This window comes from Pan paniscus, chromosome 18 (genome assembly GCF_029289425.2).
Source record: "Pan paniscus chromosome 18, NHGRI_mPanPan1-v2.0_pri, whole genome shotgun sequence".
NCBI lineage: Eukaryota > Metazoa > Chordata > Mammalia > Primates > Hominidae > Pan > Pan paniscus.
In genome coordinates, this window is record NC_073267.2 from 864,728 (window position 1) to 879,881 (window position 15,154).

Here is a 15,154-nt window from a genome sequence, read left to right on the forward strand (position 1 = left end):
CTTCCGTTACGCGAAGGTTTTGTCAGCCTAGGAGTAGGGTGGATCACAGCTCATTGGCTGGATCTGGTTGCAGAATTGTAGGGTGGGAGTGGACGTTGGGGAGAGGCGGGCATAGGGGAATGGGCCTGTGATGTCACCGTTTCGCCCGACAGGGCTCTGAGTGTGAGCAGTGTGCTCCCCCGTGCTGCTGGAGAGCCATGACTGTCACTGCCGAGATATTTAGGGCAGGTGGAAACAGCCCAGAGCTGAGCTCCAAGTAATTGGTCTCTAAGGGATGTGGCAAAAAGTCCCCGTGGCAAAACCTGCTCTGCCTGGCTGGGGGAGCTTCACAGAAACTGTCCTGGAGGGACTGGCATTCTGCTCTGCAAGTTTTAGGTTGGAAAACTCAGAAATGCCCCCACTCAGCTCTGTCCCAGGTACTCCCGGGGGGATTCACTGATGGACTGGCCGAGAGGACACTTAGCTTCCACAGCTGCACGTCCCCCGGCTGCCAGAACCCCGCATCTGCCTGTCCAGGAAACTTCCACAGGCTGATGGCTCCAGGGGAGGGAGGGGAAGCGGCATTTCTGACACCATGGAAGGCACCCACCCCCCTGCTGCAGTCCTGCCAGGTGAGGGCAGGGGTGAGGGGCAGGGCTGCACCAGCTCTGCGTGGAGGGCATGGCTCATCTGCCCATCCGCCAAGTAATAAACATCCTTGGCCCTGCCCGGGAACTGAGGCCCCTGCACCTGAGCGTCCCTGGGCCTGGGCTGGCCATGCGTGTCAGTGACCCCTGGTGACCCCCAAGTCTCTGTTGCAGGGGATCCTCTTGGTGTATGACATCACCAACCGCTGGTCCTTTGACGGCATCGACCGCTGGATCAAGGAGATTGATGAGGTAGGCCTGGGTCCGGGGAGCCCTCCCGGGGAAGGCAGGCTGGATGGAGGTACATGGGCCCCGGGTAGGCTCTGGATTCCCGCCTGCCGCCCCTCCTGTGGCCCCGGCTCTGCACCCTGCACTGTCCCACGGCCTACGCCTGGGCATGCTGGTCACTGTGCACACGACAGCCGGGCGTGGATCCCAGCAAGACCAGGAGCTATGGGGCCACCCGGAAGGGCCTGCACTGTAGGGCCTGAGCCCTGGGCTCTGCCCACCTTGACCTCCCACGGCCCTCACCCCATCATAGTCCAGACAATGAGGGCGGGCCCTGCTGCGGCTGAGGGGTGGGTGGCACCCTGCGTTTGTGCGTCTGCTGAGTTCTGTGCCCCCAGCATGCACCCGGAGTCCCCCGGATCTTGGTTGGAAACCGGCTGCACCTGGCCTTCAAGCGGCAGGTCCCGACGGAGCAGGCCCGCGCGTACGCAGAGAAGAACTGCATGACCTTCTTTGAGGTCAGCCCCCTGTGCAACTTCAACGTCATCGAGTCCTTCACGGAGCTATCCCGCATCGTGCTCATGCGGCACGGCATGGAGAAGATCTGGAGGCCCAACCGAGGTGGGTGGGCGGGCGCCGGCCAGCCCTGAGGTCCCGGAACCTGGGCTGCCCTGATCACATGGAGGCTGAGGGGGGCCAGGGGCCAGTGAGGGAGGTTCAGGCAGGTCCCTTGGCAACGCGCAGTAGGGGCTCGGCCGGCGGCAGGTCAGTGACTTGGTAAGAGCAGCCTCGGGGGAGAGGCGGCAGCACTGGGGGGCACAGGAGCAGCTGATGACCCCCCCTCAGGGTGCCGCCATGGCCGCTGTACTCTGCCATGCCTGTGGGTCCCTGGCATTGCTGGTGTGGGCAGTGTGTGCTCGCTCCTTCCTGGTTCCGGGGCTGGTCCTGCTGTCAGGGGAGCACAGGAGCCGTGCCTGCAGCTTTGTGTTGTGTCATCTGCTCTTCCTGGGTAGCCACGTCCTTGATCAGAGGCTCCCGTGAAGCCCCCCTCAGGGAGGTGGTACTGTTGATTTTGTGGTGCCTCCCAGCAGGGTTCACTGCTGAACAGAGAGAGGGTGGCTGACGGTGTCACTGTCCTTCTTAAGAGGAAGCACGGGCCTGGCACGGTGGCTCACTCCTGTAATCCCAGCACTTTGGGAGGCCGCAGCAGGTGGATCACCTGAGGTCAGGACTTCGAGACCAGCCTGGCCAACACGGTGAAACCCTGTCTCTACTAAAAATACAAAAATTAACCGGGCGTGGTGGCGCACGCCTGTAGTCCCAGCTATTCGGGAGGCTGAGGCAGGAGAATCGCTTGAACCCGGGAGGCGGAGGTTGCAGTGAGCGGAGATCGCGCCATGGCACTGCAGCCTGGCGACAGAGCGAGACCCGTCTCAAAAAACAAAAGAACGTGCGAGTGCTCTAGGGAATGAGTCAGGACGCACACTCCCCCGCTCTAGGGGATGAGTCAGGACGCTTGAAGGGCCAGATCACGCAGCCCTCACACTGGGAGCTGCATCATCCAGGCCAGGAACTGGGCAGAGCGCCCTCTGGAAGCTCCGCAGCAGCACCGCCCAGCGTGCCTGGCTTTAGGGAGCACGGCAGGGGATGGGGTGCCAGTGGACACATCTGTGCTGGGCAGAGAAGTTTGGGCGCCCAGGTCCTCCAGGAGCCCAGCCTGGGAACAGCTCTAGGAGTGTGGAGACCCCGCCAGGCTTCTCTTGGGCACCTCAGGTCTCCCTGCACAGGGCCTCCCCCCCACAGCCCCATGGTCTGACACCCCCTCTGCCCCACAGTGTTCAGCCTGCAGGACCTCTGCTGCCGGGCCATCGTCTCCTGCACCCCCGTGCACCTCATCGACAAGCTTCCACTGCCCGTCACCATCAAGAGCCACCTCAAGTCCTTCTCGATGGCCAACGGCATGAACGCGGTCATGATGCACGGCCGTTCCTACTCCCTGGCCAGTGGGGCCGGGGGCGGCGGCAGCAAGGGCAACAGCCTCAAGAGGTCCAAGTCCATCCGTCCACCCCAGAGCCCCCCCCAGAACTGCTCGCGGAGTAACTGCAAGATCTCCTAGCGGGGACGGGCGGGGCCGCCTGTGCAGATGCCAGGAGGGCTCGAGCTGGACACTCCTGGCTGGACGCCAGGCCAGTGCCGCCTACGTGGAGACTGTCCACACAGCTGCCTCAGAAGCGCCGGGCTTTCCTCACACCTGAGCCGGGTGCGAGGAGGAGCATGCACGGACCACGCGCGGCAGGCGGGAGGAGGGGGCGCGGCTGGGCTGCTGGTGCTTCCGGGAATCTTGGTCTGAAACAAGCTGGGCCTCCCCAGCTGCCTGGGCTCGACCGGCCGGGAGCCTGGTTGGCCTTTCTTATTTATATAGAGAACACTTCACTTTTTTGTACATTTTTAAGGGGCCTTCAGGAAAGCCTGGGTGTGGCCCGGTGGTGGTGCACTGGTGACTTCATGGCCACGCCAGCTGTGGGGACGCACTTGGGACTCCTCGAGAGGGGACTCGCGGCCGCGATGGCAAGGCAGCCTGTGAATTCATGCGCTGCGAGTGGCGGGGCTGCCCAGAGGCCGGGGGAGCAGACAGGGCCAGTGTTCCCTCTGGAAGCTTGGGTGACCAGGGCCCTGGCTCCCACGGGATGGAGGGTGTGGTCCTGTGGTCAGAGCCCAAGCAGCACTCAGGAGAGGGGAGAAAGGAGGTGCACCTGGGAGCCCACATTTTTGTTGCTCCCCAAATCCCTCCCCACGTGGGGATGAGAACCTTCCTGCTGTGATGTGACACCTTCGGGGACACTGACCACTCAAAACTCAGATCATCTCGCCCACCCTGGAGAGTGCAGAGCTATCTGTAGACTTAGGAATACTCGATGGGCAGTGGTGCAGACCCCAGGCACCTGCGTGCAGCCTCCTGTTCTCGGCAGCTTCTGTCGCTGGCCCTGGGGTCCCCACAGCTGCAGCTCTCCTGTGAGGTTGCACGGCATCAGAACCATCCTGACCTTCTTAGGGACGTGCCTGGAATCACCTCGTCCACGTCCATGTCCACCTGGGGGCCTCGGGAGGCTAGGCCCCTCCTCAAAGGCCCACCAGCCCGGCGCTCATGCTGAGCCCCAGGCACGCAGGGCCGGCCACTTCTCTCCTGAAGCCATTGGCCGCTCCTCCACCCAGTGCTTCTGCTCATGCCTGCCCCAGCAGCCCCTCTGCACGGTCGCCGTCGCCTGGGCCTGCCCACAGCACTGGTGCTCACCTCTACCTCCTGTCCTCAGGCCGTGTGGCACGACATGGCCAGCACGCAGAAGGAGCCCTCCCGGGACCCAGGACCCCCCGTGGTGGACTCCGCGGCACATGCTTCCCAAGGTGGTCCCACGGAGGGTGTTACTGGGCACCAGTGGACTCGCCCCATGGCCCGTTCCTGGGAGATGAGGGCCGTGGCCTGCGTGAACTACCAGATGAGTAAGGGAACCCCAGGCATGCGGCCCTGCCACAGCCCCCAAAGACACCGGCCTCCTGCTCCAGCTTCCCTGTCCTGGCCCCACCTGTCCTGTTGCTGCCAGCAGGGCCCTTGTTTGGGATTATGAACAAACCTCACAGACTTTGAGGACCTGGATGGTCCTGCATTCATGGCATCAACACTACCCGCACTGCTGTTAGACACTCCGCCATTCCTGGTTCTCTCCGAACCGTTCTTTGTACAGTAAATGTAATTCAGCTGTGGTCCCCACGTTTTGCTGTGTCTGGTGGGGTGGGTCTGGCAGTGGCGGTGCCCCGTGCCAGGGGCCAGTGCTGCTTCATACCCGGCAAACTGACCTCTGGCCTTTGTTTTGCCTGCTGTTCCCTGCGCTGACCGGGCTGACCTGCCGCGGTTGGCTGGGTTCGCCTCAAAGTGAGGGCTGGAGCTGGGCTGGAGCTGGGCTGGAGCAGTGGGCCTGGTCACGGCCATTCTCCTCTTCCCGGTGGATGGAATCCCAGCTGGGCTGTGCTGAGCCCTCGCTCACAGTCCCCGGCAGCAGATGGCCTGGGGCGGACTGTCCCCAACAGCAGCAGGACTCCAGAGGGCCAGGTCATCCAGTCAGTCGGCCCCCTCAGCAGAGAGCCGCCTGCACGCTGGCCAATCTGGTGCCTGCTATGCCCGGCCCAGGGGGGTGTGGATGCCCCGGAGGTCACAGCTGAGCTGGAACGGGGCACTCCAGTTGGTACAGGGACCACAGCCTCTGGCTCAGGTGCCTCCCTGTGCTGTTTCGTGGGCATGTCCCGGCCTTAAGCCCCTCCCTGGCAGCTCCAGCCCAGCCGCCTGCTGCTGGGTCTGGCCTAGCTACCCCCACCCCCACGCTATCAGGGCCCACCCCCGGTCCCCTTGTAGAGCAGGGACTGGCGCCTGGAGCCATCTCTGGGTCTCATTCTGACCAGACCAGGCTCCTGTTACCCTGCCTCCTGGGTCAGAGGTCAGACACAGGGTCAGGGGGACACTCCCATCCGGTCTCAAGAGAACCACTCCCTGAGGCCCCAGACATCTGGAGCCACAGAGGGTTTGGAAGGGTAGATTCCAGGCAGCCTTTTGTCCTGCTGCGCCAGGCAGGCCAGCCCCCTGCCCTCCCCAACGAAGAGGAGCCAGCCTGGGGATGTGTGCCCCGCCGACGGAGGGGGTGGGGCAGGGCAAGGCTCTGGTGCCCTGGGACACTTGCTCTTTTCAGCTGCAGACGCCCTTACACTTGGCCTTCCCTCGGGCGGTGCCATCCCACGCGGAGCCACGTCCAGGGCTACACGGTGCGTGGGCCGAGGCTCCGGCATCAGCGTTTGGGGCTGTTCTTATGTTTGTGGCGGCCACAGGCCTCTTCCTGCTGCACCTGCCCCACCTTGGGGACAGGCCTGAGCCCCAAGCCCGCAGCCTGGTTTCAGGGATGGGGTCTCTGGGAATGCAGTCCTGCCGGGTTGGGCCCTACTCCAACAGGGGCAGCAGAGCAGAGGAGGCCGGGCTGTGCTGGGCGTCCTGCAGACCCCTGTGCCCCTGAAACAGCCATGGAGGGGGGAAGGAACCTCGGAGCGGAGTGAAGCCCTCGGCCGCACGTGACTGTTGCCAGCCTGGACCTGGCCTGGGGGACCCAGGCTGTGGTCAGCCACGCTCTGCGGGGAGGGCCTGTGCCTGCCACCCCCACGGCATAGGAGCCTGGGGTCCAGAGGGCGTCAGAGACAAAAGCTGGGATCTGCTGGCCCTGCCCCCACCCTACTGAGGATCGTCAAGGAGATTGATCTCAGCCCAGGGGTGGAGGAAGGGGTTCAGGTTACAGGGTCCCCTCCCCTCCCCTCCCCCTCTCCAGCCAGAGCCAGCCCTTCTCCGCCCCCGGTGACCCTCATGGCCAGTGGCTCTGTGCTCATGGGCCTCTGGCCCCTCCCCAACCTCCTCCCCTCTGCCCTGTGCTGACCAGGGCCTGGGAGCCCCCGCACGGTTCAGACAGAGGGGCCAGGCTGAAGCTGGAGAGGAACCAGCGTCACACAGACGGCCTCTGAGAACTTGGAGACCCTGTTACCCACCCAGCAGGGGTGTCAGGACAAGCATCTGCTGCAGGCTTCAGCCTCAGGGGCAAAAGGGAGCCCCGGGGTCCCAGTGGGGGCGCCGACCACAGGCCCGGAGGGTGGATGCCTGCAGGAAGCTGGGCTCTGTGGAGCCCGAGGAGGGGCTGGTGGCCACACCCCCCGGCCCCCTGGCTCGGCGGCCCTCATGCCCGCCCTACGTCCACTCCTGCCGCTCCTGCTCCTCCTCCGGCTGACCTCGGGGGCCGGCTTGCTGCCAGGGCCGGGGAGCCACCCGGGCGTGTGCCCCAACCAGCTCAGCCCCAACCTGTGGGTGGACGCCCAGAGCACCTGTGAGCGCGAGTGTAGCAGGGACCAGGTGAGTGTGGTCGGGCCGGGGTCCCGGGGCTCAGAGCAGCCAGCCTGGGCAAGACCCTGCTGGAGGTGCCACCTTCTGCCTGGGCTCCCCAGACTTCTGGGGGGTCTGGGTCTGGGCCCCTTAAGGGGCCCAGAGACACCCCCATCGTTGCCCTCATTTGTCTTAAGAATAAGAGCCCTCCCCACTCCAGCTTTCATGCTCCCCATGTGCCTCCACCCTGGGCACCATCATCCTCGGCGACCACCCCCACCCCGTCACTGCCTCTCCTCCCACCCTCTCCTCCCATCCACTTCTCCCACCCCATCACTGCCTCTCCTTCCATCCTCTCCTATCCACTCCTCCCATCCACTTTTTCCATCCTCTTCTCCCACCCTGTCACTGCTTCTCCTTCCATCCTCTCCTCCCACTCTCTCCTCCCATCCACTTCTTCCATCCTCTTCTCCCACCCGTCACTGCCTCTCCTTCCATCCTCTCCTCCCATCCACTTCTCCCACCCCTTCACTGCCTCTCCTCCCACTCTCTCCTCCCATCCTCTCCTCCCATCCACTTCTCCCACCCCTTCACTGCCTCTCCTCCCACTCTCTCCTCCCATCCACTTCTTCCATCCTCTTCTCCCACCCATCACTGCCTCTCCTTCCATCCTCTCCTCACATCCTCTCCTCCCATCCACTTCTCCCACCCCATTCACTGCCTCTCCTCCCATCCTCTCCTCCCACCCTCTCCTCCCATCCACTCTTCCCATCCACTTCTTCCATCCTCTTCTCCCACCCCGTCACTGCCTCTCCTTCCATCCTCTCCTCCCACCCTCTCCTTCCATCCTCTCCTCCCACCCTCTCCTCCCACCCTCTCCTTCCATCCTCTCCTCCCACCCTCTCCTTCCATCCTCTCCTCCCACCCTCTCCTTCCATCCACTGTCCTCCCTGTCCTCCCACCCTCCTTCCATCCGGGACCAGTGCAGATGGTGGTGGGGGTGCTGCAGCTGATGTCCAGCCTTTGTCCTGGCCTGCACCACCTGCTGGGTGGCCCTGAGCACTGTACGCCCTCCTTGGGCCTCAGTTTCCTCATCTGTACAACGTAAAGAATAACGGAACTTGCTTGTGGGTGTGAGGATTCTGGAAGGTGAAGCCAGGTGGCACCTCTGGCGAGGTGGCTCCTCACACAGGATGGAAAGGACACTGAGTCCCCGGGGAGGCAGCCCTGGAGGCAGCCACAGAGCGGGGGGCTCCCTGCTACCCCACCTGGGCCTCCCCTTGCAGGGGCCAGGCCAGAGCCCCCGGGCGGGGGGCATCGGGGCTCCCACCTAAGTGTCCCCCATCCCCAGGACTGTGCGGCTGCTGAGAAGTGCTGCATCAACGTGTGTGGACTGCGCAGCTGCGTGGCAGCACGCTTCCCCGGCAGCCCAGCTGCACCCACGACAGCGGCCTCCTGCGAGGGCTTTGCGTGCCCACAGCAGGGCTCGGACTGCGACATCTGGGACGGGCAGCCCGTGTGCCGCTGCCGCGACCGCTGTGAGAAGGAGCCCAGCTTCACCTGCGCCTCGGACGGCCTCACCTACTACAACCGCTGCTATATGGACGCCGAGGCCTGCCTGCGGGGCCTGCACCTCCACATCGTGCCCTGCAAGCACGTGCTCAGCTGGCCGCCCAGCAGCCCGGGGCCGCCGGAGACCACTGCCCGCCCCACACCTGGGGCCGCGCCCGTGCCTCCTGCCCTGTACAGCAGCCCCTCCCCACAGGCGGTGCAGGTGGGGGGTACGGCCAGCCTCCACTGCGACGTCAGCGGCCGCCCGCCGCCTGCTGTGACCTGGGAGAAGCAGAGTCACCAGCGGGAGAACCTGATCATGCGCCCTGATCAGATGTATGGCAACGTGGTGGTCACCAGCATCGGGCAGCTGGTGCTCTACAACGCGCGGCCCGAAGACGCCGGCCTGTACACCTGCACCGCGCGCAACGCTGCTGGGCTGCTGCGGGCTGACTTCCCACTCTCTGTGGTCCAGCGAGAGCCGGCCAGGGACGCAGCCCCCAGCATCCCAGCCCCGGCCGAGTGCCTGCCAGATGTGCAGGCCTGCACGGGCCCCACTTCCCCACAACTTGTCCTCTGGCACTACGACCCGCAGCGGGGCGGCTGCATGACCTTCCCGGCCCGTGGCTGTGATGGGGCGGCCCGCGGCTTTGAGACCTACGAGGCATGCCAGCAGGCCTGTGCCCGCGGCCCCGGCGACGCCTGCGTGCTGCCTGCCGTGCAGGGCCCCTGCCGGGGCTGGGAGCCGCGCTGGGCCTACAGCCCGCTGCTGCAGCAGTGCCATCCCTTCGTGTACGGTGGCTGCGAGGGCAACGGCAACAACTTCCACAGCCGCGAGAGCTGCGAGGATGCCTGCCCCGTGCCGCGCACACCGCCCTGCCGTGCCTGCCGCCTCCGGAGCAAGCTGGCGCTGAGCCTGTGCCGCAGCGACTTCGCCATCGTGGGGCGGCTCACGGAGGTGCTGGAGGAGCCTGAGGCCGCCGGCGGCATCGCCCGCGTGGCGCTCGAGGACGTGCTCAAGGATGACAAGATGGGCCTCAAGTTCTTGGGCACCAAGTACCTGGAGGTGACGCTGAGTGGCATGGACTGGGCCTGCCCCTGCCCCAACATGACGGCGGGCGACGGGCCGCTGGTCATCATGGGTGAGGTGCGCGATGGCGTGGCCGTGCTGGACGCCGGCAGCTACGTCCGCGCCGCCAGCGAGAAGCGCGTCAAGAAGATCTTGGAGCTGCTGGAGAAGCAGGCCTGCGAGCTGCTCAACCGCTTCCAGGACTAGCCCCCGCAGGGGCCTGCGCCACCCCGTCCTGGTGAATAAACGCACTCCCTGTGCCCCAGACCTCCTGGCTTGCTGCTGCTGGTCGGGCGACCCTCATCCTTCCAGGTGCCCTATCCCCAGCCAGTTTCCGCTGGGGCCTTGACACCCACTGGGGCTTGGGCTTTGGTACAAGGTCACCAGGGAGTGCCTGTCCGCCCCTGCATCCCCAACCAGCTCCATCCTGCCTTAGCAGCTGTCCCGGCCCCAATCCCACTGCCCGAGCTCCAGCAGCAAGGATCAGGACGTCCCAAGCCCTTGACCCCACAGGAGACCCCGTCTCCCACCCAACCTCACAAGGTGCTCCTAGGAGGAGGCGGGGCAGACACCAGCAAGCCGGCAGCAGGACATGCTTTATTCTGAGCAGGCTGGGCCCTTCGGCCAGCGGCTGAGAGCACAGACTGGGTGGGGCTGTCGTCCACAAGGTCCGGCCTAGGGAGGCAGGGTTTGTGCCTCACAGAGCCTCCGGCAGGGATGCAGGTGTGCGGGGGTGAAGGAGGGGCTTAGTTTTTCCGGAAGATCAGGCATTTGTTGTTGGCTGGCATGTCCACCTGGAGAAACGCTTTGCTGGAGGACGGCCCTCAACCCCTAGAGAGGTTGCCTGGGCCCCCGCTCCCCCACCTACCATCCTCTCCAGGAGCAGGCCATTGGCCTTTCCCAGGTCCTCCAGGAGGGCTGTGTCCCGAAGCCCCCATTCTGGGTTCCTGCAGAGGGTGGGGAGATGGAGTCATGGCCTGGGGGGTGCCACCCATGCCATCTGCCACCTGAGCCAGACCCCCCGCCACTAGCTCTGACCTGCATCTGAGCATCAGGTCAAAGTCCACGTTGCTCTGGGGGTAGATCTTCCCATTGATGGCATAGGGCTGTGGGCATGGGGACACAGCCCACTGGACCAAGGTCGGGGTATTTCCCAGAGAGCCTGGGACAGACTTGCAGGCTGGGGTTCGGAGAATGAAAGGGCAGCCCCTCCCTGTCCCCAAGAGGGAGTCAGCCAAGGCCAGCCTGGTGGGCAAGGGGGTAGGGAGGCTGGCAGGTGACCCAGGGAGGGGTACAGACTGGAAGTGGAGGGGAGGCCATGCTGGTGGCTGGGCGGGGGGCAGGGAGCCCAGGAGGGAGGACTCTCAGTAGGGCAGGAGACAGCAGCTAGGACTGGGAGCGGGAGGCCTGCCATGGACAGGCCCACTCACCCCATAGGTGATGAGCAGGGCCCTGGGTTTGAGCAGGTGTCCTGCTGCTCTGAAGAGCCCCTGGGGAGTAGGGAACAGGACGGCAGTGAGGTGCTGCCCCCAACAGAAGCCAGGCCCTGAGGCTGGAGACCCTCACCCCGACTGTGATGGGGGAGGCTGGAGACCCTCACCCCGACTGTGATGGGGGAGGCTGGAGACTCTCACCCCGACTGTGATGGGGGAGGCTGGAGACCCTCACCCCGACTGTGATGGGGGCAAATCTGGCATCCTGGCTGCCCCCATGCAGGGTGAGGGGTGCCACGGCAGACACCCATGCTGGGCTCCCCACAGACCTCCGTGCAGCGCAGGGGGCTGACATGGGCCATGTTGATGCAGAGCAACAGGTCCAGCGACTGCGGCAGGATCCCGCCCCAGTGCTCCCAGCCCCAAGTCACGTCCAGGTGTAGCGGGGCCTTCACGTTGGTCAGGCCCTGGGCTTGCGTGGTGGCCGCGATGCTGCAGGAGGCGAACGCTTGGGTGGGGGCCCAGTCCTGCGCACCCGCCTTTCCGACGCCCCCACAGACTTTCTTAGGGAAGGCTGGGGGGCACGTTGAGGAGCGGAGGCCAAAGCGGCTGGGAAGGGGGACCCCCGCGGCCCACCCACTTCCGCAGCCGCGGGGGCCGCACAGCTAGGGCCTGCCCCGGGGGCACCCAGGCTCCCACCCCGCACCCTCAGAGCCCGAGCCGCATCCTTTTCCTCCGGGGCTGCGGGCCGTGGGCTCTTGAGGCCCCGGACCGCCGCACCGATAGAAGTGGCCGCCCCGGGGGCCGCACCTGTCCAGGCAGCGCTGGTCCACGTCCGACGGCTGCCACTCGGCCAGGGGGAAGGCCCGGGCGAAGTGCGCTGCGTGCTGGCCGGAGCCCGAGGCCACCTCGAGTACGCGGACGCCGCGCTGGGCCGGATCCAGGTACTGCTGCAGCACGTGCAAGATGGGATCCTTGTTCCGCTCCGCGGCCGCCGCCACCAGCATCGCGGCAGCAACAACTCCCCGCCGCGGACGCGGCGCGGGTCGCGTCGGGGGCGGTGGCCGGGCTTCCGCGGGGCACGTCGGGAGCTGTAGTCCAGATACCGCGGGGCGCGTCGGAAGCTGATAAACTACAACTCCCAGGAGCACGCGCGCCTCCTGTTAAAGGACCAGCAGTCGCCCGAGGCACGGTGGGGAGCGGCTCAGCGGTGTGTGGCGGTCCCAGGCAGGGAACGAACGAGCTTGGCTTGCTGGTTTACAGGCGCCTCAGCTCAGGCACCCTGTCGCCCATGGCCGTCCAGGGTTTTCAGGGCACCTGTGTCACTCTCTGAAATTTGTGTCAGCGCTGCGCCAGACCGGGCGCCTTCCCTTGGTTTCGGGTTTTCTCTACTTTTAAATTTCTGGCGTTAGCGAGAGTTCGATGTTCAAATGGGGAAAAAAAGCTAACTGCGCCGCCCGGGAATCGAACCCGGGTCGCAAGAATGGGAATCTTGCATGATACCACTACACCAGCGGCGCTGTCAAAAACGGTTATCGCCCGCGGAAACAAGAGACTGTGACGCGGAAAGTCCTCCGGGCATGCGCCGCCGCTGGCGCCAGGCTCAGCGCAAGGGAGCTGGCGACTGCATAGGAGGACCCAGCTGGCGGGACCGCGACGGTAAGAGTCTCGCGGTGCCCCCCAGTGCCGGAGGGGAAGGAGCGGGCGTGAAGGACGCAAGCTGGAGGACGGTCTCGATTCGGGCCTGAGCCGTGGAAGCCGTTGGCCTTCGTGAGCGGATGGGGGCGAGGCCCTGTCGGGGCGGGGCTGGGGAGAGGGCGGGGCTGGGCTGGGGCCCCCTGTTGGTCCGAGTTTAGGGCGGGGTTGCCGGAGGGGCGGGGCCATATCGGGGCGGGTCCGAGAGGAGGCGGGGCTAGGGGGCGGGACATGAGTGTGGACTGGCGGGTTGGGGCGGGGCCAGAGCGGGGTTGCGGCAGGGGCGGCAGAGGGCGGGGCGGGCGGTCCCAGCCTGCAGAACTGGGCGGTCTGCGGGAGGGGCACGAATAATGCCCCAGGGTTTCTCTGTGACACTGGGGTAACAGCACCAGCTCGGGGCCCACGGATAGCGTGAGGGGTCGGTCGGTGACCCCCGAAATCAAGTCACAGGCCGGGATTTATGTGCGCCCGAGGGTTGGGGTCCCAGCCTCAGAGCCGGGCTCTTCTCCAGAAAGTGCCGAGCGCCTGGCTCTGCATTCAGGACTGGCTTAGCGCCTTTGGTGAGCCGTTTTTCACCAATGGGAACCCCATATCGCTCTGGCTAGGGCGAGGACGTTGGAAGGGGTAAACCAGGGAGGGCCAGTCACGTGGCTCAGGGCAGGAGAGTGGCTTACAGGCTGCCAGTCTGGGACTGGGAACGCGGGCCATGGGGGGCTCAGGGAGTCACGGGTCAGGGACAGCCCTGCCAGGAGATGTTGCTGTCCGCCGTGGTGGTGACTGGCCAGACCCTGCAGCAGGCTCTCCGGCCCAAGCCCACGCTTTCCTCGCCTGACTGGCCGCCTCCATCTCTCTTTCTGTGGGCTGAGCACTTTCCCTGCGCCTCCTTCAACGCGCACCCTGCCCCCAACCCCCACCTCGAGGAGAGCCCCAGGAGGAGGGACCTATGATGACCAGTGGTTCTCCTGGGGCCCAGGCACCTCTCCTCACCCAGATTTCACCTGGGCTTCCCTAGGCACAGGAAAGAGGAGCCCGAGATCAGTTTCTCTGGGCTTCCCTGCTTCCCCCCTTGAATGGAGCTGCGTTCAGGAGCTGCCTACAGTGCCCAGCGCATGGCAGGTTTAGTGTTGCCTGACTTCAGATATGGCCTATTGTTGGGGCTGGATGTTTGGGCCTCGTGGCTTGACCACCAATGGCCGAAGCAAACGCTAGCTCTGCTGAGCTCTGGGCCAGCCCAACTTGTCCTTGCCGCCTGCAGTGGGCCCCAAGGGTGGGGGGCCACCTTCGGGAGCCTGTGTGAGCTCGGGTTATGCCCTTCCCCACATGGGGCTTCCCTCCCCAGCACCGCCCTCACTCTAACTCAGCTGGTCCTTGCTGCCAGGTCTTCCACAGGAGCATATGCCCTCAGGCTGTGCACAGGCCCCCCAGCACCCTGCCCTGCCTCCCTGGCCTGTGTGAGTGATTGCGCTGAAGGCCACTGGGAGAAGCCAGGGCAGGACGCAGGCTGCACAGATGACGGGGATCACACTGGCCTTCCTTGAAGGACACGCTGCCCGATGCTGGTGGGGGGAGGGGAACTGGGGGAGTGGGGAAGGTGGGGGCAGGGGTGGGGGTGGGAGGTAGAAAAGAGTCCTTGAGGAGTCCTTCCTAGGGGGCATCTGAGGCTTGGCCTCCCTGGCTGTGGCTTGCCATCTCCTTTGCCCTCTGAGGGCCACAGGCCTGGCCCAACCCTGCAGAGAAGGCAGCTGGGGATGGAAACCTCTTTCCTTCAGCTCTTCAGCCATGCTGAGGAGGGGTACAGGGCCAAGAGACACCTGGGTCAGAAGCTTCCCTGAGGGCCTCCCAGTAAGCCTGGAGCTCCCAGAAGGGAGGAGAAGCAGGGCCAGTGCATGGGGTGGGGGCTCCTCGGGCTGGCCCCCCGCCACCAAGGGCCTCCCCTCACCCCTCCATGTGGTGCATGTTGCTTGCCTGGAAATTTAGACAGGAAGACTCTGGGCCCTGCCGCCCACCCGCCACAGCTCCGTTTTCAGCCACAGCATCCCTGACCTCTCCTTGGAGAATGTGGGGGCCACTGGACACGCCAGGCCCTGATGCCGGCACAGGCAGTCTCCTCTTGTTCCTGGACCAAACTGAGAGTCGGGCTGCTATTTCTCGTGGCCCAGTAACGAGATGCAGATGAACTGGTGAGGAAGAGGGTTTTTATTTCTGCAGCCGGTTACAAGGAGAAGGCCTGGAAATTATCAACAGACCAAGTCAAATTACAAAGTTTTCCAGAGGTTATGTACCTTCCAACCTAGATGTCTGTGTGTAAGTGTGCATTCATCTGAAGACATAGGTGGTTAACTTTTTTCTTTTTTTTTTTTTTGAGACGGAGTCTTGCTCCGTTGCCCAGGCTGGAGTGCAGTGGCACGATCTTGGGCTCACTATTTTTAGTAGAGATGGGGTTTCCCCGTGTTAGCCAGGATGGTCTCGATTTCCTGACCTCATGATCCGCCCGCCTCGGCCTCCCAAAGTGCTGGGATTACAGGCGTGAGCCACCGTGCCCGGCCAAGTGATTAACTTCTTTTAATCTATAATTAAGGCCTGAGTCCTGAAGACCTTCCCCTGGAGCCTCAGTAAACTGACTTAATCTTGTTTCCTGCTAAATCATGAA

At 64.6% G+C, this 15,154-nt stretch overlaps 3 protein-coding genes and 1 non-coding gene across 27 annotated transcripts in view; 2 read left to right on the forward strand and 2 right to left on the reverse strand.

Annotated features, from left to right (window-relative positions):
- Window positions 1-4,613, forward strand: part of RAB40C (RAB40C, member RAS oncogene family) — a 38,005-nt gene extending 33,392 nt beyond the window's left edge. For 6 of the 8 annotated variants that reach the window (XM_063598171.1, XM_057300136.2, XM_034951520.3 and 3 more), the window contains 3 exons: window positions 801-878; window positions 1,253-1,475; window positions 2,690-4,613. In XM_063598171.1, the coding sequence (XP_063454241.1) occupies window positions 801-878; window positions 1,253-1,475; window positions 2,690-2,970 (582 nt within the window). In that variant the 3' untranslated portion in view covers window positions 2,971-4,613. The remainder of the gene's footprint in view (window positions 1-800; window positions 879-1,252; window positions 1,476-2,689) is intronic. The other 2 variants (XM_034951524.3, XM_055100531.2) reach the window with 1 other exon arrangement.
- Window positions 4,614-4,768: 155 nt separating this feature from the next.
- Window positions 4,769-9,643, forward strand: WFIKKN1 (WAP, follistatin/kazal, immunoglobulin, kunitz and netrin domain containing 1). Its single transcript, XM_034951501.3, has 2 exons — window positions 4,769-6,786; window positions 8,108-9,643. The coding sequence occupies exons 1-2, from the start codon at window positions 6,616-6,618 to the stop codon at window positions 9,581-9,583; spliced, it is 1,647 nt and encodes a 548-aa protein (XP_034807392.1). The 5' UTR covers window positions 4,769-6,615; the 3' UTR covers window positions 9,584-9,643.
- Window positions 9,644-9,955: 312 nt separating this feature from the next.
- On the reverse strand, window positions 9,956-12,579 carry METTL26 (methyltransferase like 26). 17 transcript variants are annotated; one of them, XM_034951526.3, is made up of 6 exons: window positions 11,620-12,328; window positions 11,045-11,301; window positions 10,807-10,866; window positions 10,415-10,589; window positions 10,245-10,323; window positions 9,956-10,170 (listed from the first exon to the last, which is right to left on the reverse strand). In XM_034951526.3, the coding sequence occupies exons 1-6, from the start codon at window positions 11,814-11,816 to the stop codon at window positions 10,123-10,125; spliced, it is 816 nt and encodes a 271-aa protein (XP_034807417.1). In that variant the 5' UTR covers window positions 11,817-12,328; the 3' UTR covers window positions 9,956-10,122. The 17 variants fall into 17 exon arrangements, with proteins under 17 accessions (XP_034807417.1, XP_034807422.1, XP_063453999.1 ...); XM_034951531.3 differs by having other exon boundaries at window positions 10,415-10,482; window positions 11,139-11,301; window positions 11,620-11,894; XM_063597929.1 differs by having other exon boundaries at window positions 9,956-10,323; window positions 11,620-12,579.
- On the reverse strand, window positions 12,259-12,329 carry TRNAG-CCC (transfer RNA glycine (anticodon CCC)). Its single transcript has one exon. It is a non-coding gene; the product is annotated as a tRNA-Gly (tRNA).
- Window positions 12,580-15,154: the final 2,575 nt, after the last annotated feature.